At 46.3% G+C, this 24,015-nt stretch overlaps 1 protein-coding gene across 27 annotated transcripts in view; it reads right to left on the minus strand.

Moving 5' to 3' along the window:
• DLG2 (discs large MAGUK scaffold protein 2) overlaps nucleotides 1-24,015 on the minus strand; it is a 901,719-nt gene that overhangs the window by 216,937 nt on the left and 660,767 nt on the right. For all 27 annotated transcript variants that reach the window (XM_077926964.1, XM_028725975.2, XM_028725977.2 and 24 more), the window contains one exon: nucleotides 12,875-12,999. In XM_077926964.1, coding sequence (XP_077783090.1) covers nucleotides 12,875-12,999 — 125 coding nt within the window. The remainder of the gene's footprint in view (nucleotides 1-12,874; nucleotides 13,000-24,015) is intronic.

The following is a 24,015-nucleotide window of genomic DNA, read 5'->3' on the forward strand; positions in this document are numbered from 1 at the left end:
AATATGGGCTGCCATATACCTGGACACAATTTTCGATGGGCAAATCGTGGCTATGTATCCCAGATGTATGGCAGCCCTAAGTACTCATTTATCAAATGCTGTGTGTGCCAGTACAAAATGGCTGTCAGTGCAGCAAAAAGAGAATTGGTGATAGAACTGCCTAGTTCATGGTTGATGCTTAAGAGATGGGAGGAAGCTGAGGAGGAGGAGGAGCAGAAGCAAAGGATTTGTGGGAGAACCATTAGAGACTGTATGTCTCTTAACACGAGTTGCTGGTTAATTACAAGTGGGTAACGTGATCTTGCACCTGGCTTGGTCACTGTGGGAACAGGATGCTGGACATTATGGGACATTGGCCTGATCCATTAGGCTTGTCTTCTGTTGCATAACTCTAGGACTGCAGTGGGGCCATTTGAAATGTATGTGCAGTTATTAAATGAGTTTTTCCAATAAACAAAACTGAACAACTTATTCTTTGAGAGTTGGCAAACTGCAGAAAGAGATTCCCTCTCATTCCCTCTTCTGGAATGTTGTTAGTAAGTTTTTAATATGAAAGAGGTGTTTGTTTTTAATTTCATGCAAGAAATCATTGGGGGACTTCATTTTGTGTAATATTGTCCAGGAGCGGGGAATTTTTCCAACCATGTCTTACGGATGGCGCTGACCCACAAGAAGCACCACACCATTTCCCACCTAAGATTTTTTCAGTCAACACTATTTTGCATCCTCCACAATGCCCCAGGCATAGCGTCATTTCTGGAGCATCGTGAGGGGTAATGGTGACTGCCACACTTTAAAAATAATAATAATAAAATGGTTCCACATTCAGCAAAGCAGCTCTCAGTTTTTGAAAAGAAAAAAAGAAATCACCAGAATTTGCCTCCCTAAAATGTCCTATGAGTAATTTCAGCTCGGCTCTAGTTAAGACACTTCAACCACTCCCTCCCAGGGAGGCTGTTTAACACCCTCTTCTCCAGTTTGAACAGGATTTCTTCTTTCTTATGTGCTTGATGTGCACACCCATGGAGGAAAATGCAGGATGAGGGTAGTGAGCAGCTGAGATGGTTGAAGGAAGGCCACAACCTCTGCCTCTTGGGGGTGGGGTCCTAAAGAGCCATTTTGCCTGTGCCTTGTCTTGCTTGGGAGTGAGTCAGTAGGAGGAGTCAATGTTGCTGCCCCACCCCACAAAAAAACCCACCTTGCACAGATGGCATATATTGATAGTCATGTTCATAATGAGCAGACAAGGAACATAGCAAGCTGCCTTATACAGAGTCATATCATGGATCCATCCCACTGTATTTTTGACACTGCCTGGTAGTGGCTTTCCAGGGTTTTTCAAGACAGGGACCATTTCCATCCCTCCCCGGAGATACTGGGGATTGAACCTGGGACTTCTGCATGCAAGACAGATGTTCTCCCACTGAGCTATGGCCCCTCCCTCAATATAGGAAGCTACCTTATACTGACAGCATCTTAAAAACCTAGACAGCATCTTAAAAAGCAGAAACATCACCTTGCCAACAAAGGCCCATATAGTTAAAGCTATGGTTTTCCCACTAGTGATGTATGGAAGTGAGAGCTGAACCATAAAGAAGGCTGATCGCTGAAGAATTGATACTTTTGAATTATGGTGCTGGAGGAGACTCTTGAGAGTCCCATGGACTGCAAGAAGATCAAACCTCTCCATTCTGAAGGAAATCAGCCCTGAGTGCTCACTGGAAGGACAGATCCTGAAGCTGAGGCTCCAATACCTTGGCCACCTCATAAGAAGAGAAGACTCCCTGGAAAAGACCCTGATGTTGGAAAAGATTGAGGGCACAAGGAGAAGAGGACGACAGAGGACGAGATGGTTGGACAGTGTTCTCGAAGCTACCAGCATGAGTTTGCCCAAACTGCGGGAGGCAGTGGAAGACAGGAGTGCCTGGCGTGCTCTGGTCCATGGGGTCACGAGGAGTCCGACACGACTAAACGACTAAACGACAACCTTATACTGAGTCAGACCATTGGTCCATCTAACTCCATATCATCAACACTGATTGGCAGTAGCTTGCCAGAGTTTCATAGAATCAGAATCACAGGTTTGTAGAATTTCAAGGGACCACAACAGTCATCTAGTCCAACCCCATGAAATTCAGGAATCTTTCACCCAACCTGGGCCTTGAACTCACAACCCTAAGATTAAGAGTCTCATGCTCCATCATCTGAGCTTTCCCTCATGGGGCACTCCCAGCTGTAGCTGGAGTTGCCAATAATTGGACCTGGGCCCTTCTGCATGCAAAGCACTGAGCTACGTTCCACCACTAGGGAAATGAATCTCCTAGTGAAACTACTACTGCAGTATAATCTTCTCATTGTAGTTGGATAGGGGCGGAGTGGGAATGGAGGGCTCATTCCTCCGGAGTGAACAATGCATGATTAGAAATACTTCTTAGACGGCAGATATTGCAGATGCACAGCGAGTGGCAGCAGCAGCTTTGAGAAAGTACTTCCACTCCTATTCAGAAGATAATGAGCCTCACTAATAAAACACACACTCTATGCAAAAAGACGGAATTTTTCTTTTTTATTGACAAAGGAATTTCAGTTCAGCAGGGTGACTCATGATCTGCTATGCACTAACGCTGGAGGAGCAGGTAGAGTTAAGAGAGCTGAGGTATGGCATTCATTTTCTCCTCCCCAATCTTCCCGTCTAACCACAGCTGCCCCAAACAGCAATTTTCTCACTGTGCAGTGAATGCTAATCGTCACTGTGCATCTCAAGAGCTGAAGTTCAGGCTCAGCTACATTTGGCTCGAGTCTCAGATATCGGAAGACCTCTTTGCTTTAAAGACACAGGACCATTCCATGCATCACTTGTGGCAAACCCAGGGTTGCCCCCAAGTGTACATTCTGCAGGGAGCCCCAGCTATAGCCCAGATTCCTGATACAAATACCTGATACACAACTGCAAGAGGCTGTGCTTCACATATTTAGCTGTGCACCTAAATCTGGGAGTGCACTCTTTGGTATGAAGTCCAGCAACATCAACCTTGCCATATGGGAAGCCCTTGCAGATGACCGCAGTGGCTGGAGACAGGCAGTCAGGTCATGTACAGGAGCATAGCTGTCAACATTTCCCCCCTTTTAAGGGAAATTCCCTTATTCTGAATAGGATTCCTCGCAAGAAAAGGGAAAAGTTGACAGCTATGTACAAGAGTGACCAGAGGAGAAATAACCACTCGGAGGAACACAGAGAGAAGAAACACCATGGGACCCTCGTACCTACGGGACCGCCTCTCCTGGTATGTCCCACAGAGGAACTTACGGTCTTCAAACAAAAACATCCTGAAGGTCCCACGCCACAGAGAGGTTAGGCTAGCTTCAACTAGAGCCAGGGCTTTTTTGGCTGTGGCTCCAATCTGGTGGAACGCTCTGTCACAAGAGACTAGGGCCCTGCAGGACTTGACATCTTTTCGCAGGGCCTGCAAGACAGAGCTGTTCCACCAGGCCTTTGGTCAGGGCACAGCCTGACTCCCTCCTTTGGCAATCTTCACAGAACTTTAGCCTAATGGTTGTCATCAATTTGAGTTGAATTAATTTTAATGAAATGATTTTAGAATGTTGTATTATTTTATTGTTGTTAGCCGCCCTGAGCCCGGCTTCGGCTGGGGAGGGCGGGATATAAATAAAATTTATTATTTTTTATTATTATACAACTGCAGCGGGACAACCAGATTCCTTTATCTCCCCCAGATCATGAACCCAACCCCACCCCCCAAAAATCTGCTCCTTGGAAGAAGAAGAAGAAGAAGAGTTTGGATTTGATATCCCGCCTTTCACTCCCCTTCAGGAGTCTCAAAGTGGCTAACAATCTCCTTTCCCTTCCTCCCCCACAACAAACACTCTGTGAGGTGAGTGGGGCTGAGAGACTTCAGAGAAGTGTGACTGGCCCAAGGTCACCCAGCAGCTGCATGTGGAGGAGCGGGGACGAGAACCCGGTTCCCCAGATTACGAGACTACCGCTCTTAACCACTACACCACACTGGCTCTCGAAGGCTATAGAGCCCCTCTGGAGCAAATAGAGAGTGTAGTGGGGAGCAGAGAAACCCGAAATCCCCTCGAACAAGCAGATCTCTATTATGCAAGTGAGCAGACATTGCTGGATGTCATCTATAATTTCACAGTTTGCACATTTGTGTCAGTGAAACACAAAGAAGGAAACCGGCAGGTAGGGGTCAGTGAAACAGGTTGGTAAGAACCAGTATTGGGGACAAATTCAGCAGACACCAGCAAGCTATACACCAAGGGAGGGAGAACACATTACTTCACACACAGGTGAAGTTCAAGTGCAAAGAATTAATAAGAAATGGTAGGCAGAGAGGAAGATGTCAGTAGGACCAGGATGTGATGGCAGATTCCAGCCCCTCCTTCCCATTTGCAAGCAGCCAGGAGAGGAAGGGATCAATGTCCTTCCCGCTTTGCCTTTCCGGATCTGAGAAAAGACCAAAAGGCTAGAAAGAGGGCTCTACTTACTCCTTCCTCCTGGTCTAAGCAGTTGCTCTCTGTTCTCTGAGCTCTGGAGAATGCAAAGTACTCAAATCCCTCAGAGGAGTTTTCAAAGATGCTGCTCTGCATAGCAGGTAGGCAAGGGCAGCGACAAAACCTTGCACAGAACACAGGTCCCCTTCAGGTACAACCGAGGGAGGAGGAGAGCCTCACTTTTCATTTAAGAAGAGAACGCAGAGGAAGAAAAAGAGCCCTTTTCGGTATCTGCCACCTGTTAATCCAAGCCCCAGAAAAGTCGCTCGCAAACTACTCAAAGCAGGTTCGTGTTGATGCAGGAAAACCGGTTGCAACACATACCTCCCCAAAGGCCTAGTCCAAATTAGGAGTGTTGCAAGCAACTTTCATCTCGCTCTCCCTCGCTCTCTCTTAGTACTAGACACACACACACACATGCACACTAACAAATTAAAGAGTCACAACAAGCCTGCCAGCCAAAATTCCGCCCATTTTTATTTTTCAAAAATAGGTTGGGAAGAGACATAATCACTCTGAAGCAAGAGGATTCTCCACCTTTCGAGAAGGTGGAGAAGGGAACTGAGAAAACTCACTTTGCAAGCTCTTGTTGAAACATGCAAAAAACCAAAACAAAGCCACACCCTTCATTAGTGCGTTTGTCAAAGCAAAACATGCCAAATTACAGCGTGCTGCAAGGAATGGGCACTTTGGGTCTCAGCAGCGAGGACGACCACACATTGTTACAAACTACAGAGGAAAGAGGTCTTTATGGACTTCCAACTGGTTTAAATTAGGGTGGAACATCTAGCAAAGGGGCAGGGGAGGGAAAAATCAGTTTCAGGAAGAACAATATGGAAATAGTGAAATAGCTCGTGCAAGGAAGAGTTGCAGCACTTCTTTGTTGCTGCAAGTGGAACCAGGGAAGGAGACATAAGAAGATAAAAATGAACATATGATGATACCCAGCTCTACCTCTCTACCAGTGAGGGCAGTGAAGGTCCTGTGTGAATGTCTGGAGATGGTTGGAGGATGGATGGCGGCTAATGGATTGAGGTTGAATCCCGACAGGACAGAAGTACTGTTCTTGGGGGACAGGGGGCGGGCTGGTGTGGAGGACTCCCTGGTCCTGAATGGGGTAACTGTGCCCCTGAAGGACCAGATGTGCAGCCTGGGAGTCATTTTTGACTCACAGCTGTCCATGGAGCGGCAGGTCAGTTCTGTGTCCAGGGCAGCTGTCTACCAGCTCCATCTGATACGCAGGTTGAGAACCTACCTGCCTGCAGACTGTCTCGCCAGAGTGGTGCATGCTCTACTTATCTCTTGCTTGGACTACTGCAGTGCGCTCTACGTGGGGCTACCTTTGAAGGTGACCCGGAAACTACAACTAATTCAGAATGCGGCAGCTAGATTGGTGACTGGGAGTCGCCACTGGAATACTATAACACCGGTCGTGAGAGACCTGCATTGGCTCCCAGTACGTTTCCAAGTGCAATTCAAAGTGTTGGTGCTGACCTTTAAAGCCCTAAACGGCCTCGGTTCAGTATATCTGAAGGAGCGTCTCTACCCCCATTGTTCTGCCCGGACACTGAGGTCCAGCTCCGAGGGCCTTCTGGCGGTTCCCTCGCTGCGAGAAGTGAGGTTACAGGGAACCAGGCAGAAGGGCTTCTTGGTAGTGGCACCTGCCCTGTGGAACACCCTCCCATCAGATGTCAAGGAAATAAGCAACTATCCTACATTAAAAAGACACGTGAAGGCAGCCCTGTTTAAGGAAGTTTTTAATGTTTAATGCTGTACTGTGTTTTGAACGTTTGATTGGGAGCTGCCCAGAGTGGCTGGGGAAACCCAGCTAGATGGACGGGGTATAAATATATTATTATTATTATTATTATTATTATTATTATTATTATTATTATTATTATTAACAACATACAAAAAGGTGTTAGATGAGGAAAAATTGCTTGCAAAAATGGATACGTTAGTCAAAACTGTAAACAAAAATGTTTATTAAGAGAAATCCATGCTAAAATGCTGATAAATTTTCTTCAGGAATTCACTAAATGCTGCAGAAATGTGGAGAACTGAATTTAAGACTGGGGGGTGGGTGGGATGGATGAAGAACTGGGAGCACCAAAGTTGGCAGATCCTTCCACCCCTACTGACAACGGGGGTGGAAAATGGTGCCTGCAATTCCCTACACCACAACATCTTGTTGCTAGCCCAGTGGGTCCCCAAATTCCCATGCCCTAGAACACTTCAAAATTCCTGAGGGTCTTTGAGAAGCACTGCATGGATTCTCTGCCTGTTGTAGCAATTGCAACATACCGTGCAAGATGCTGTACATTTTTAATGGATTTTTATTTCATCTTTTATTTCTTACATATGGCATATTTTTTCCCTACTGCAGTTTGAGTTCCGCAGAGTTCAAATGGCAATATGATAAAATGCAATGTAAGAAATAAAAGAAGAAATTCGAATGCAATTCAGAATCAATATGAGTATTTGATGCGACTGATGTGCCGTCTCCTGTCTTCAACCACACACCTACAGATGAGCTGCAGATGACCTGAATGAGGCTTGTTAAGCACTGTTGGTATTGATTGGAAACTTCTGTGCTAAACTAGACACCACGTATACACCAGACGGTGAAAAACCATGACTTGTCTTTTGAATTGCTGGTGGTGATGGGGATGGGACAGTCTGTTGTGAAGTAAAATGATGAATTCAGTACACAAAGGTACAGAGCCTTCAAGGGCACATAGCAGGAGGAGTATGAGAATTGGGGTCCCTGTTTTCACGTCCGAACTATTTGAGAAGCAGCTTTGCATCAAATGGAGGAAATGGCAGCATTTGGAGCCATTGTATGCAATGGGACTGGATGTGTGACATTTCCTTCCCTGACTAATACAAAACTCAGCAAAGACCTTAATAGTTCCCCCTGCTCCACTCCCTCCAAATGATTACAGGGCTATTTAATCCTCATAATTGCTGTAGCAGAGCGCAGAGCCACTGATGAAACCATCATCTGGGTTAAGCCTCACAATACTGGTTTTGGATTCTGCAGCCTTCTTAAAACTCAGTGTAATTTCCCGGGAGATAGTAATCAACACATTTTGTAGACTGGAAAAAAACAACAACAACCAGTGGCTCGGGCTTTACTTGTCTTTAACTTTTACAGCTCCTGGCGTGATAAATAATATTTCAGAACTAGCTATGGATTCAGCCCTTAAGGAAATCAGCCCTGAGTGCTCACTGGAAGGACAGATCCTGAAGCTGAGGCTCCAATGCTTTGGCCACCTCATGAGAAGAGAAGACTATCTGGAAAAGACCCTGATGTTGGGAAAGATGGAGGGCACAAGGAGAAGGGGACAACAGAGGACGAGATGGTTGGACAGTGTTCTCAAAGCTACCAGCATGAGTTTGACCAAACTGTGGGAGGCAGTGGAAGACAGGAGTGCCTGGCGTGCTCTGGTCCATGGGGTCACGAAGAGTCGGACACGACTAAACGACAACAACAGCACCTATGGATTTAGCTTCTGCCCTCAGTTCAAATGAGATTGGCTCAATTTATTCTGAGCTAAACCAGTCACCATGGAAACACAAGAAGATCTGATTTGAACCTTACTGCCACTCAGGGCCGTCTTACCCATAGGTGCTAGGGGTGTGGGGCACCTGGGTGCTGGGCTTTCAGGGGCGCCAGGCTGAGAGCCCGGGGCCCGAGAGTTGAGTCCAGGGAAGAGCCAGTCCATCAGTTGGAGCACTGCTGTGGACTCTTCTGCTGTGAGCGGCTCTCTGCTACAAGTTCGGAGGTGACTGAGCCAATGAGATGCTGAGGCAGCCGGCTGGCTCCGCCCTCCTGCATGCCTGGAACTGGGCAACCAGGGGAGCAGGGGAGATCTTTGCACCCCAGCGCTGCATATGCTTAAGACATTGTATTAAATGATGTAAATTGGCACTGGTTTGTAAAAAATTAGGAAAACTAATAAATATGATGGGGGGGGGGCATTTAACAAGCAGCAGAGCCAAAGGTCAGACCCATAGAACATATGAGGACATAAGAAGAGGACATAAGAAGTGGCCAACCAGATTGTGCTGGGCCCGGGGGTAAACCTGAGCAACGCGGTCCAGGTCCTGTCCTGAATCCAAGGGTTCCGCAAAGAGTTAGTCCAACAGGGTCAAGGCAGGAAACCAGGCTAGGTCAGGCACAGGGTCACAGGCAGGTTCTAGCAAACAGCAATATTGCTCCCGCAACCTGGGGCGGGGTCTGACAGCCTTTTATCTCTGTCAGGGTAACGGCTGGTCCTGATCCCCTGGTGACTCACCTCCTGCGAGTACTCAGGTCTCTCCTCTCAGACCTAAGCCTCTGCAGCTCGGGAGATGTCGGTGGGTTACTAGACCCAGAGGCCGCCTCAGCCTCCCCTGACCAAGCCGGTAGTGGAGCAGCTGTAAGTGATGGCCCAGCTGAAGGCAACGAGGTCATCCCCACATCTGGAGCCAGGGCAGGCTCAGGCCCCTGACTCAGCCCAGCTGGTGCTTGTTGCAGGGGAACCTGTGCAGACTGGGGCTCTTCAGAATCAGGCCCCAGACTTGGTTCTGATGCCACCTGAGGCAGAGGATCCGGTGTGGACTGAGACTCACCTGGTTCCGAGCCCGAGTCTGAGTCCCAGGCCATCACACCGATGCCTCTGGTAAGCCCACAAGTAGGACCCAAGTACTCTCCCCTCCTGCAGTTTCTAGCAAATGGTATTCAGAAGCATGCTTGAGGTTCTGTCATGGCAAGCAGCCACTGATAAGACTTAACCTCCATGATAATCCTTTTTCAAAGCCATCCAAGTTGGTGGCTGTCGTTGTCTCCTGGGGGAGCAAGCTCTGTAGTTTATGAGCTAAATGAAAAAGTACTTTCCATTACTCATCCTGAATCTGCTGAGGAGCAAGTCATGATACCGGAGCATAAAAAAGCAACATGAAGCCTTCTCGAATTCCTTCCCGTCCAAAAAGATCCAGTGGCTAGCATGGGTTGGTAGAGCCAATCTGGGGACTTGAGGAACCTCAATGAGAAGTTTCCACCTGCAGATTAAAGTTTGTTCTCAATAGATCTCTCATCCCTGAGCTCCCATCTGCCCAGGTCCAGCCAGTATTCTGAGGAGCACATTAGTGTCTTTCTCCAGATTGGTGCTCCCTGTGAAATGTGACTGGAAAGGGTTCAGGAGGAGAATGAATGAAGAGCCCATGTTCTTGGCCGTACAAGGCCAAAGAGGATAGACGGAACGCTTTGCTTCTGTCTCCATCAGATATGGTTATCAGATTGCAATTAAAAGAAGCAGCATTTGGCCCAGTGTAACGGATGCCTCAAGTGCCTATTTATGAAGCATTTGGATTTATTTTCGTTCCTAGCTCATGCGCAGCAATCTGGACATGTTCCAAATATCCCCCTTATGAACTTCAGAAACACTTCCACTGCTGAGTTGGTGCCAGGACCATTACTCTTCTGTTAGCAGCAAAAGAAAACAAAAACAACAAAAAAATGTGCCCAGAAATCTGAAATGATCTAACTTAATGAGCTCATAAACTTCCCAACATAAAGCAAGCAACATACACAATCTGTTAATGGAGGCTCTAATTTACCGCTGCCTGCAAAACAAGCATGTTGTTTTTTTAATAGGGTGAAGGTCTCCTTTCTTTATTAACTTGCAGCTAAATTATGCACTGAGCAAATAGCATTGCCAGAGGTCTGCAAACACACACACAACCAAGAGATTTGCATAGCTACCGGCCCTGAGCTGGTGAGCATTTTGGAATAATATATAGACTGCACACAAATCCCCACAAGGGCAGCCAAACTGATCCCATGAGCACCTAGCCTGCAGAACTGGTGCTGTTACAAGTGTCACACAATGATCAGTCTGCAGTTGTAAGAAATTGATATGCCAGTGTGGCAGCACCTACACTTGGAACTCCCTGTGTACAGTGGTAGCTCGGGTTAAGTACTTAATTCGTTCCAGAGGTCCGCTCTTAACCTGAAATTGTTCTTAACCTGAAGCACCACTTTAGCTAACGGGGCCTCCCGCTGCTGCCGCGCTGCCGGAACACGATTTCTGTTCTCATCCTGAAGCAAAGTTCTTAACCTGAAGCACTATTTCTGGGTTAGCGGAGTCTGTAACCTGAAGCGTATGTAACCCGAAGTGTATGTAACCCAAGGTACCACTGCATTGACATTGGGTAGGTGGCTACATTACTCTTTTTGACACCTGCTAAAAACGTTTTTGTTCAGACAAGCCTATCTGGATATGTAGAAGGTTGGTGTGTGGTTTAATCCTCTTGGTTCATTTTTTAAAATAGTTGTTTTCAACTGCTTTTATTGTTTTATTCTCAAATGTCATTGGCCAGGCTTTATCCACTCTGCAGTGGCTAGCATGCCGACAGATTTCATGCACTTCTGCCAAAAAGAAAGAAAAATATCATAATTTCTTTATTTCTCAGTTCAAAGTGACTTCAAGATGCAAGCTGGTCAAAGGTCAATGATTAAAAATGTCTGTTCAAGATAATAATAAAAAAGATCTAGTCCTAACTTAAAATCAGTTCTTCTACAAGGGGGGTCTGCAACAAAATGTTGCATTCCAGAGCTCTTTTCTATGATCCCAGCCAGCCATCCCCTGTTCCAGAATACTTATTTCCATTCCCCTTGGTTTCTGCCCCAGACCACTCAGTCAACATTCCATTGCTAATGAGCATGTCCAGTCCTTTTTTGGGCGGGTTCCTACACATAGGGTTTTCTCCCCCTAAACACTTTTGTACTGCGGCAAACTTTGGGCTTTCCCAGAGGCTCCTTATAGCTCCCCCTTGTACATGGACTGCATCAGATTGGCTACATTAAGACCCATGCTTAGGAGGACGAGGTTTCCATTAGTTTATAGGACTGCTCACAGCCAGATTTCTGAAATCCTATGCGTAGCAAACACAGCTTAAACCCACCAGTGACCACAATTAGCTCCTCCACAGATTCCTGTTCCAAATGGCTGAGTCATATTAACTGAGCGGTTCTATCGCAAAGTTTACGGTTGCTGCACAATATGTTTCTTTCAAACAGATTGCTTTTGTCAAGCAGGAATCTCGCAATCTTACAAGAGATTGAGTGAGTCGCTATAAAGGATGGCAATGATGGAAAATTGATCTCCTTGCTTTACCCTGGCAATCAATTCAGCTGCACAGTTTCTTTCATTTTTAAGAAAGAAAAAACCCAACAAAGAAAAAAAGACAGGCAGAGCAAAGATTACACAGTTGGGAAGAGAATTAGATGTATTTTTCTTCATTATACCTTTAGCTCCATTCAATAAACTTAAGGCTAGATTTTTAGTTGCATGTTAAACTGGCAGGAGGCTGTAAAACGACTACAGCAGTAGAAACCTGAGCAAAATCTGGTGGCCAATTTGAGTTTTGGCTGGTTCAGAGAAAGTGATGCTGTGCTTGGGTCCTCAACCTGTCCCCAGTCAGCCCTCACCTGCCTGCCTTCTTAAATTACAACCAGTCCAGGGTGTGTCACTGCATGTTCTTTCCTTATTTCCATCGGAAGCAGTGACAGAAAGTAGTGTCATTGATTTCTAGGGCTTGAGGACAAGGGATGTGTGGGCAAGGTTTTCGATAGGAGCAACAGGACATCAGATCTAACAACAGCCTGTGAGATTGGTTAACAAACAGGGGTGCTTCTGTTGTTGGCATCCATCTGTCTCAAAAGGCAATGGAATGTGCCTCCAGGGGTGAAGTCCAACTGGACCACTTCAACAAGTGGTCTCTCTGGGGTGCAAGTCTGAGAAGGGTGCATGGAGGTCCTGGGCTGGCCAGACAACAAGACCCCCACTCTTGGCCTCTCTGATGTGGTCCAGAGGAGAGCAGGGCCATGTATTTGACACCAGCTTGGATGCAGGAGTTGCCAGAAGGAGGCGTACAGGGCAGCATCCAACCGTCTTAGGGACTCCACTTAGGATTTATTTGGGGTTTACTCCTTAGCCCTTTCTTCCTCTAAAGATGTCCTGCAAGGCAGAGGAGTTTTAGGACCAGTGTTTTCCTTCTCCTATAAGGGCTACCTTTCCAGGTTGATGAGCCCTATCTGCCCCTCACTTTAATGCTTCAATGCACAAGTAATGCATAAAACACATGTGGGAAAATAACACATTTTCAAGGGTCATGGAGAAAAGCCCTTACTTTTACCCCTTGTAGAACTCAGGGAGGAGGAGGAGTGGGATAAACCTAGAATTAGTTGGCTTTGTCATTGGCTCAAGCCTTTTCAACCTCCCTTCCTGCAACAGCACCAGGCTTTTCCCCCAGGACAGACCCAAATATTGGACACACACTTTAGACAACAAATGCATAAGTTTACCTGAGTCTTCCGTCCTCTGCTGCAGCTCCTCCTGGTATAATCTTAGTAATAAATATCCCAGGATCATCCCCAATGTGTGGGTTGTCTGTTCCTCCAGCAATGCTGAAACCCAGGCCAGAATTTCCCTAAAGGAAATAACAAGGACAGGGTGAGGGGAGAAGAAAAGAAAATTATTGTCTGTTATAGGACGATCGTTCTCAACCAGGTGGGGTGCTGTACCACCAACTCTAATCTGACCTGAGCCGACCTCCACCTGCCAGCCTTACAACAAACCCAGGGGGCGTCACAGCCTGTTGCCTTTGTCCATTAAGAATATATAATTCTTTTAATATATGAAAAGAATTAGTTAGCTCTGCCTGTTTTTGTCTCTGGCTCCACCTACTGTTTGGGCTCCTGTCCTACTAGGCCCAATGGGCACCAGCCAATCTTAGCCTCAACTATACAAATATGACTGTTAACTTAAAACATTAGACTCAAAGTGCCTGCCTGTATAAAAGCGAAGCTCGCAGGGTGGCGGAGGGAAATGGCACTCAGTCTTGCAATCCAAACACCAGTAAATTTCAGAGGGAAGAGCAGACTCTGCCCACAGAATTTTAAGTGCTGTGCTATCGATTCACTCCCCATTTGCTAAAGAGCTATGCTGCCTTGGCAGAAGATGCCTTTAACGCACACCACTTTAACAACCCAAGCTTATTTTGTCGTTGCAAAACATCCCTTCTCTTTACTAAGATAAATGGCATCTCTTCAATGCTATTTTCAAAAGCTTCCTAAAGAAAAGAAAGAAATCCTCAACAGTTTGCTAAATTGCTTTGGTTACAATAAATGCTCCTTTGAAGAGACATGGTAGAATTCCACAGGGACCTCAGCTTCCTATATGGCTTGAGCTGAGGACTTGGAGTTGGTGACAGGGGTTGGAAAAATGGGTACCTATATCCCCGAAGGGTTGGGGAAATGGGCACCTATGTCCCCGAAGGGTCCTGCTGCCGCACCTTGCTGGTCCTTCAAACTTGCCTGTCATCTCAAACCAAATGAGTGGTGATATGATTAAGAATTCATCTCCTGAGAGCCAGTGTGGTGTAGTGGTTAAGAGTGGTAGTCTCGTAATCTGGGAAACCGGGTTCGAGTCTCCACTCCTCCACATGCAGCTGCTGGGTGACCTTGGGCCAGTCACACTTCTCTGAAGTCTCTCAGCCCCACTCACCTCACAGAGTGTTTGTTGTGGGGGAGGAAGGGAAAGGAGAATGTTAGCCGCTTTGAGGCTCCTTAAAGGGAGTGAAAGGCGGGATATCAAATCCAAACTCTTCTTCTTCTTCTTCTTCTTCTTCTCCATTCACTCACTTGGCACCTCTCTCTCTTTAGGCGGCTGAGTGTTGGGCTCAGAGAAAGAGCAACCAGGGTGGGGCAATTCATCGATGGGGGCTCAGTGAGGACATCTTGCTCAAAGTCCCCCCCCCCAATCATATCATCAGAGTTGGAAGGGACCCCAAGGGCCATCTAATTCAGCTCCTTACAACGCATGGATTCTGCCCCTGGGTTGGCTCAATACACCAGTCTTCTGGTTAGCAGCATTTTTCATTGTGGTGGTTTTGTCCCTGCTTCTGAACTGAGCATGGTGGTGTCTTGGCATCACAAGCGGGGAGAGTGAAGTTGCAGTCTGGTCCTTTTTGCAGGCTGGTGGACTAGGTGGACCTTTGGCCTTCTCTACAAGGGCTGTTCTTACATTCTTACTAGGGGTGTGCAATGGGTTCTTATGAGTCCCAAGCCAAAACTTGACCTACTAGGAGGGATATTTGGGTATCAGCCATTGATTGCTATGGGTCAGCTGGAATGTCATAGAATCATGGAATCATAGAGTTGGAATAGACCACAAGGGCCATCGAGTCCAACCCCCTGCCAAGCAGGAAACACCATCAGAGCACTCCTGACAAATGGTTGTCAAGCCTCTGCTTAAAGACCTCCAAAGAAGGAGACTCCACCACACTCCTTGGCAGCAAATTCCACTGCCGAACAGCTCTTACTGTCAGGAAGTTCTTCCACCTAATGTTTAGGTGGAATCTTCTTTCTTGTCGCTGAGCATTCTGGGGCTTTCACAGGGTGGAGCATTTGGCAGGAAAATCCACCAATAAACTGAGGCTGACCTAACTACTGGCTGCATCTTCTCAGGAGAAAGTAAAAGCCTGATGTTTCCCGGCTCTCCTTCCTGCCTAATGCTCCACCCCAGAAAATTGCTGTATCAGCTCAGCAGCTGTTGACACGAGGCACTGATCCTGTGGGGGTGCTCACTTGCATGAGCACCTTTGAAGGAGCACCCTGCAGAACTGAACTCCTGCCCCCCTCGGTTAATAAGGGGAGAGATGCAGCATCTCCTCCCGCATCCCTCCCACCTCAGCAACATATGTTTAATTAGGGTTTTTGCCCTAATTAAATATTAACCCCACCCCTGAACTAATTCAGTACAAAAGTTGAGGTGCTGCAGGTGGTTCCTAACGGGGGGAGGGCATGATCAGAGCCATGGGGTGGATCTGGGGAGGGGGCTGTGCACACCCTTCATCCTTATATGGCAAAATTCAGGTAGCAGTGAAAGCAGGGTCCTCTTTTAGCATTTTGCTAGCATGTATGTGATGGTGGCTGTTTTAATTACAACATTATCGTTTTTGTTTTAATTATTGCAAGGTTGTGATTCATTTGCAAGTTATGATGCAGATTGATGCGGGGAAGCAAGCCATAAGCTTTCCCAGAGTGAATCATTGCCGACTCCTAAAATTTAACTAGAGCTGCGGGCCAGCAACACTGTGAAGTCTATTCCATTGCTGTCCCCCTAGGGGCAACATTTCAAAGGAAAGGGTCAGCACCCCTTGCTGGCACTCCAAGATCCTGTAAATTGCTAGTAATTAATCCTCCTGGAAACCTTGACCCGAGCAACAGAGTCCATCAAGGCTGTTGCACTGGCTTGTTCCGCAGTTGAACACATCCGTCGACAAGGCATTGTTAGATCACATACACAAGTTTAGCTTTCTTCTTTGGATAAATTGGGGAACGTGAACACAAAGGTAATGGCAGAGTAGCTGCAGTCCTTGATGAAATAAAAGGCACTGAGACAAACTAGAAAACAGCCCAAAATCTGAGCAGGGGCTGGAATTCAGGGTGCATCAGGTGGAAGGCTGGGTGAGAAGGACAGGGCAGGAAGGAAAGCAGCGCTGGGCTCGCAGGGTACTGTGAGCTGTTGTGTCCTTCTCAAATGCCCTCCAGCTAGAGCGTGGTGTGAGAAGGATGCAACACGACAGGGCAGGGTGTTGTGAGGAATGCACCCCCCAAAAAACTGCAGCTGGGGCGACAGCCTGCCAGCCTCCCCACCCACTACACCTCTGCCCCCACTATTCCCCGGGCTCTGATCCTTCTTCCCTTGATGGTTTCCCAGCTGGTTCCTCCCACCATTCATTTGTGTCCAACCAGTCCATGACAATAACACATTGCAGAAGGTTTCAAACAAATTCTCGCATCCTTCCTCTGTGCTCCATCCTTGCTTCTAGGAGACCGTTTTTGTGTGTGAGGCACATGCAAAAGGGATCGTTCCATTCCATCACAGCGGGAGCCCTTTCCCCACCTATAAGTAAATGCCATTGATCAAACAGATTGCAGTTCAGGGCCCAGTGTTGCTGTTTATAAGGCTTTACATTTACAACGCACGCTCCCTCTCCCCAATCAATTACTCAGCCTGCTTCCTAAACGAGAGAAAAATCACCGAGGATTGGTCACGAAGGCCCAAGCAGGGGTGGAAAGGACTGCTAAACGTTGACTGCATTTGCGATAGACACCTTTCCTCTGGATGGGTGCTGGATAATGTGGCCCCTATGACAAAATGCAAGCTTTCAAGGGTGGCTGTGCAATGGTTTGTGTAATGCTTTGGAAAGTGCAAACTGTAACAGCCCCTCTTCAAATGTGAACTGGATCAAATTTCTCCTTTATCCATAGATAAAGGTAAAGGTAAAGGGGCCCCTGACCATTAGGTCCAGTCGTGACCGACTCTGGGGTTGCGGCGCTCATCTCGCTTTATTGGCTGAGAGATCCGGCGTACAGCTTCCGGGTCATGTGGCCAGCATGACAAAGCTGCTTCTGGCGAACCAGAGCAGCACACGGAAACACCGTTTACCTTCCTGCCAGAGGTACCTATTTATCTACTTGCACTTTTGACGTGCTTTCGAACTGCTAGGTGGGCAGGAGCTGGGACCGAGGAACAGGAGCTCACCCCGTCGCGGGGATTCGAACTGCCGACCTTCTATCGGCAAGTCCTAGGCTCTGTGGTTTGACCCACAGTGCCACCCGCGTCCCTTTATCCATAGTTACACCTGACAAAAAAATGCCTTTTGTCCCATTCCTCCTGTGGCCTTGAAGAACACCCCCATCCCCCCGCTCAAAGCTATATTTAATGGGTGTTTCTTGTGTGGAGAATTCCACCCCTTTCCCTTCATTCACAAATGGAAGCCACCTCATGAAAACATCAGTCAGTTAAGAAGAGTACATGTGTGAGAGAAAATGTGAGGACGGTCTGGCAACAACAATAGGAAATCAGCCATGGTCTTTGACTAAATGTGTTTGGGTTTAGGTGCTGTGAAAGCAAAAAATATCAAAGGAGACAAGCACTGAAATTGAAAGCTGATTGCATCTCAAAACTGTGTGGCTCAGATCCGAACAGCACTTAACATTTCTCTATGTACGTTACATTGCGGTCAATGCAACCAACTCAGGGGAGAAGGAGACTTTAATAGCTGCAGCAAACTGCTGAATAATCTCCATCATCAATGGCGCTTTAACTGCCTATTGAATCGTAGCCGTAACTTGCTCCATCCCTTGACTCTCATCCCTGCTCTATTAACATGATTTGAAAATGAATTTATTTTTACATGACTTTGAGAGCTTAGCTCCAAGGATGCTCGTTCTCAGTGTCTAATTGAACTTTTGCATTTTTTAGATCAATAGGAGAGACATTGGCTTCCAGGGGACAGTTTACTGAAGTCATTTGTAATATTGACGGATTTCCCATACATAGCTTGGGAAATAAAAGCTGCATTATTGATGTGCTTCTTATGCATCGGCATATGTGTATATCTATAAAGAAATTGAGCAAGCATTTCTGCTATTAATACTCTACCCCTCTCAAACCAGCTTGTTGTGCTTCTGAATCACTTGTTATTTTTAATGATGCTGCTTGACTTGGTTTAGCCAAGGATTACCTAATGGTTTCTTCAAAGAACCGTAGAACTGTAGAGTTGGAAGGGACCCAACCCCTTGCAATGCAGGAATCTCAGCTAAAGCATCCATGGATGGCCATTCAACCTCTGCTTATAAACCTCCAAGGAAGGAAAATCCACAACATTCCGAGGGAGTCCATTCCACTGTCAAACAGCTCTTACTGTCAGAAAGCTTTTCCATATGTTGAGTCAGATTCTCCTTTCTTCTAACTTGAAGCCATTGGTTCGAGTCCTACCCTCCAGAGCAGGAGAAAACAAGCATGCTCCATCTTCCATGTGACAGCCCTTCAGATATTTGAAGATGGCTATCATATCTCCTCTCAGTCTCCTCTTTTCAGGGATAAACCTACCCGGCTCCTTCAACCGTAAAAGCAAATCTTAGCACAGAGATAGGGAACCAAAACACAGCTAGGGCTCAAAATTTGCACTTCTCCAACTTCTGTGCTGTGTTTAAAAATGCTTGTGTTTTTTTTTAATACAATGTGTACAAAAAGCATATACAGTGGTAACTCGGGTTAAGTACTTAATTCGTTCCGGAGGTCTGTTCTTAACCTGAAACTGTTCTTAACCTGAAGCACCACTTTAGCTAATGGGGCCTCCCACTGCCACCGCGCCGCCAGAGCACAATTTCTGTTTTCATCCTGAAGCAAAGTTCTTAACCTGAAGCACTATTTCTGGGTTAGCGGAGTATGTAACCTGAAGCGTATGTAACCTGAGGTACCACTGTAGTCATGAAAATGTAACTGATTACAGTGGACGCTTGGGTTGCAAACGTGATCTGTGCGGGATGCACGTTTGCAACCTGCAGCATTCGCAACCGGCATCAGCATATCTGCGCACATGCGGGTTGCAATTTGGCGCTTCTACGCATTCGTGACCACTGAAACCCAGAAGTAACCCGTTCCGGTACTTCCATGTTTCGGCAATCCGTAACCCAAAAAAAACACAACACAACCTGAAGCGCCTGTAGCCCGAGGTATGACTGTATATTGGGAAGAACAACTTTGCAGTGAGCTAAACTTAAGGCTATAAAAAGTGGAAACTTGAGAGGAACTGAAATTTGTCCATCCCTATTGCTGTCCATGCATCAAGCGGAGGTGGGATGTCTGAAAAGAAAAAGCTGCTGTATCTGAATGGGTTCTTCCTGCGATTTGGAACCCTGCACAATCAGCTAGCCAGGTCTTGATTGTATGCTCTTCAGGCTCCAAGGAACACTTATATAAGCCAATTAGGACTCCTTCGTGCTATATTCTGGCCCCCATCCTGCAATGTTCTTTGGAAGCTGAATGTGCACTCAGCAGCCTTCCCTGGCTCATAATTAGTACCAGTTAAACTTTTCAGAGTGCTCAGCACCTTGAGAGATCAGACTGCACCTCCCCCAGGTATACCAAACAGGCACTAGATATACCTGCTGGTAGTTAAAGCACATTGCCCATCAGCTCAGCACAATCTTTAGGGTGGTAGGGGCATATTCTGGGCTGGGTTTTGTTTATGTTTAAAAAGTTCATCTTAAGTAAGTGTGCCTAGGGTTGCAGTTTAAGAAGAAGCATTCTTCCATTGTATGAGAGAAGAGAGAAGGACACTTAAGAGGGTAGTGATCATGCAGCTTTCATCAGATGAACATAAGAAGAGTCTGCTAGCTGTTGATAGCCTTTCCTCTATGAATTTGTCTAAAGCTCTTTTAAATCCACCCAAGTTGGTAGCCATCACTGCCTGCCAGTATTCACATTAAAAATAATTACATTTCTTCTTCTTCTTCCTTTCTTTAAAAAAACCCCCTGCTGCCTAAAAGTGGGCAACGTTTTAGTTGATTAAGGCTGGTTTTAAGTGATTAATCTAACTTAGAGGTGCCCTAGTTGTCCCAGTCAGCATGGCAGATGGTCAGGGATGATGGGAGTTGTAGTCCAACAACTTCCGGGTGCCACATTGGCTAGGACAGGAGATGAGGCCTATAAGACAGGCATGCAGATGTTTTGGACTAAAACTCCCATCATCCCTAGCTAACAGGAGCAGTGGTCAGGGATGATGGGAACTGTAGTCCCAAAACAGCTGGAGGGCCAAGTTTGCCTATGCCTGCTCTAAGGAATAGAATTCTTGCTCCCTTCTCTTTGCTGGCAAATATTTGTTATTATTAGGAAGCCTTTTTTTTTACCTTACAGGGTTGATAATGCTTTGTTGACTTTTAGCCATTCTGCCTGCTTCCTTTATGTTACAGTTTACTCCATTAGATGTCATTGTTCTTTGTCATGTTTCTTCTGTTTGTTTGCAAGAAGCCACCAGGGACGTATAAAATGTACACAAGGGAAAAATGGATTGATCCGAGCTGCAATCCTATTCACGCTTCCCTGAAAGGAAGCCTCACCGAACCCAATGGCCCTTAAAGGTAAAGCGACCCCTGACCTAGGTCCAGTCGTGACCGACTCTGGGGTTGCGGCGCTAATCTCGCTTTATTGGCCGAGGGAGCCGGTATACAGCTTCCAGGTCATGTGGCCGCCATGACTAAGCCGCTTCTGACGAACCAGAGCAGTGCATGGAAACGCCGTTTACCTTTCTGCTGGAGTGGTACCTATTTATCTACTTGCACTTTGACATGCTTTTGAACTGCTAGGTTGGCAGGAGCAGGGACCGAGCAATGGGAGCTCACCCCGTCGTGGGGATTCGAACCGCTGACCTTCTGATCGGCAAGCCCAAGAGGCTCTGTGGTTTAACCCACAGCGCCACCTGCGCCCCACCCAATGGCCCTTGCTTCTGAGTAAATGAGCATAGGATTGCACTGTCATTCCTATTAGCTCTTCCACACTAACCATACATCTGATGGCAACGATCCTTTAGGTGGTGACCTCTATTTTTATGCTTATGCCGTGAAGCACCATTTACATGAATGGTGTCGTAAAGCTCAACAATTTCTCTCTCTAAATTAAACATTTAAATAGCCTAGAATCACCCTCTTGTTCAGGGGTGAAGTGAGAGTAATTAATACTATGCCTCTCTAAACCAGGAATTAGCCGTACACCTGCAACTGTAAAATTGCAAGCAACCAAGCAGTGTGGAAAAAAGTAGGGCAGGCAATCAGTTGAAGGTAATCTCCTGGTACATTTGCAGTTGCAGCTGAGTGTCTTTGTGGCTGGTAGCAGAGAAATGAAGTATCAGCTGGATCCACTGCTAATTTCTTACCACTGAATACTATTCAAAAGGTCCATGGAATACTTTCCCTTAAAGGTCTGGGAAGTATGCACAATCAGCAGATGAGTCATTTTCTTTTGTAACTTAATTTCATACATGTGTCTATCTCTCGTTATCTAACAACACAATCCTATATGGGTCTTTTATATACCCACCATTTCTGTAGGGTAAGTATGAATAGCATTGCACTCTAGGATTTTATTTTGTTGTTCAGTTGTTTAGTCGTGTCCGACTCTTCGTGACCCCATGGACCAGAGCACGCCAGGCACTCCTGTCTTCCACTGCCTCCCACAGTTTGGTGAAACTCATGCTGGTAGCTTCGAGAACACTATCCACGTCCTCTGTCCTCCGCTTCTCCTTGTGCCCTCCATGTTTCCCAACATCAGGGTCTTTTCCAGGGAGTCTTCTCTTCTCATGAGGTGGCCAAAGTCTTGGATCTTCAGGATCTGTCCTTCCAGTGAGCACTCAGGGCTGATTTCCTTCAGAATGGAGAGTTTTGATCTTCTTGCAGTCCATGGGACTCTCAAGAGTCTCCTCCGACACCATAATTCAAAAGCACCAATTCTTCGGCGATCAGCTTTTTTTATGGTCCAGGATTTTATTACCACACTATGATTTTGCCATCACTACATACTCAACTTAAAACAAACCTGTCTTTCCAGGTACCTCTGCTACAGAATTAGGATAAACAGATGTTGGCATCTATAGCAGATCTACCTGTGGATTAACTAGCCTACTGTTTCCATTCACCAATGATGGCAATATAAAAGGTTTATTAAACATTAAATGCACAGTCACAACATTAAACCACTGTGAAGTTTCATGCCAAGAACAAAATAAATACTTATGTGCTGTACTCAGAAAGATAGCTGCACTGCTGGAGAAAGCAGAAATCACTAAAAAAAACCCCAGTGGATCCAGACTCGAGGAGCAGAACTGTGGAAAATGGAAATTGATGCACTGCTAAGTATAGCAAGAGAACAGTCAAGATAGATGAGTGCACTTTACGAGGTCATTTTCATTTGTACTACTGGCTATCTGTTAAAACTGTTTAAAAACAGTTTCTCTCCACTCCCACAAAAACATTTTTTTCTACATGGGTGCTATTTCTTCTTTTTTGCATCTTATCTTACTTTGTGCACTCGTAATTATGTACTTTTTATTTTTCAATGAAGAACATATATAGAATCATAGAAATGTAGAGTTTGAAAGGATCCTAGGGGTCATCTACTCCAATGCAATACAGGAATCTCAGCTAAAGCATCCATGACAGATGGCCATCCAACCTCTGCTTAAAAACCTCCAAGGAAGGAGAGACGACAACCTCCAGAGGGTGACTGTTCCTGTCTCAAACAGCTCTTACTGTCAGAAAGTTTTTCCTGATGTTTAGTAAGAATCTCCTTTCTTGCAATTTGAAGCATTTGAATTGAGCCCCACCCACCAAAGCAGGAGAAAACAAGCTTGTACTGTCTTTTATGTGACAGCCCTTAAGATTTTGGAAGATGGCTATCATATCTCCTCTTAGTCTTATCTTTTCCAGGTTATACATACCCAGCTCCTTCAACCGTTCCTCAGAAGGCTTGTTTTCCAGACCCTTGATCATCTTAGTTGCCCTCCTCTGCACATGTTCCAACCTGTCAACATCCTTCTTAAATGATGGTGCCCAGAATGTTAAAAAGGTAAAGGTAAAGGACCCCTGACAGTTAAGACCAGTCGCAAACAACTCTGGGGTTGTGGCACTAATCTCACTTTACTGGCCAAGGGAGCCACCGTTTGTCCGCAGACAGTTTTTCTGGGTCATGTGGCCAGCAGGACTAAGCTGCTTCTGGGGAAACCAGACCAGTGCACAAAAACGCCATTTACCTTCCCGCCGGAGCGGTACCTATTTATCTACTTGCACTTTGACATGCTTTTGAACTGCTAGGTTGGCAGGAGCAGGGACCAAGCAACAGGAGCTCACCCCGTCATGGGGATTCGAACCGCTGACCTTCTGATCAGCAAGCCCAAGGCTCAGTGGTTTAGACCACAGCGCCACCCGCGTTCCATGCCCAGAATGTTATATAGGTATAAAAACATCTTCACAAAAACCATTCACATTAGTGCCTTACAAAAATATCTGGTAAAAACCTACAATGTTTTAGTCTGTTATTGACTCCACACTTAATTCTTACACTTCCCAATCTGCACAGTACAGAAAACCTCGTGGCCCATTGAGTAAGCATGTAAGGGGAGCCCTACAGCAGCAAATCAACAGCCCATCTAGTACAGCACCATTAAATGGTTGTATAGTGGAGGCAGCAAGGGAATAAAGAAATCCTACTACTGCAATGCACTCTCCATGGGGCTACCTTTGAAGGTGACCTGGAAACTACAACTAATCCAGAATGTGGCAGCTAGACTGGTGTCAGGGAGTGGCCTCCGAGACCATATAACACTGGCTCTGAAAGACCTACATTGACTCCCAGTATGTTTCTGAAAACAATTCAAAGTGTTGGTGCTCACTTTTAAAGCCCTAAATGGCCTCAGTCCAGTATACCTGAAGGAGTGTCTCCACCCCATCGTTCAGCCCTGACACTGAGGTCCAGGTCTGAAGGTCTTCTCGCGGTTCCCTCACTGTGACAAGTGAGGTTGCAGGGAGCCAGGCAGAGGGCCTTCTCGGTAGTGGCACCTGCTCTGTGGAACGCCCTCCCATCAGATGTCAAGGAAATA

The sequence above is a fragment of the Podarcis muralis genome, chromosome 4 (genome assembly GCF_964188315.1).
Source record: "Podarcis muralis chromosome 4, rPodMur119.hap1.1, whole genome shotgun sequence".
Lineage (NCBI taxonomy): Eukaryota > Metazoa > Chordata > Lepidosauria > Squamata > Lacertidae > Podarcis > Podarcis muralis.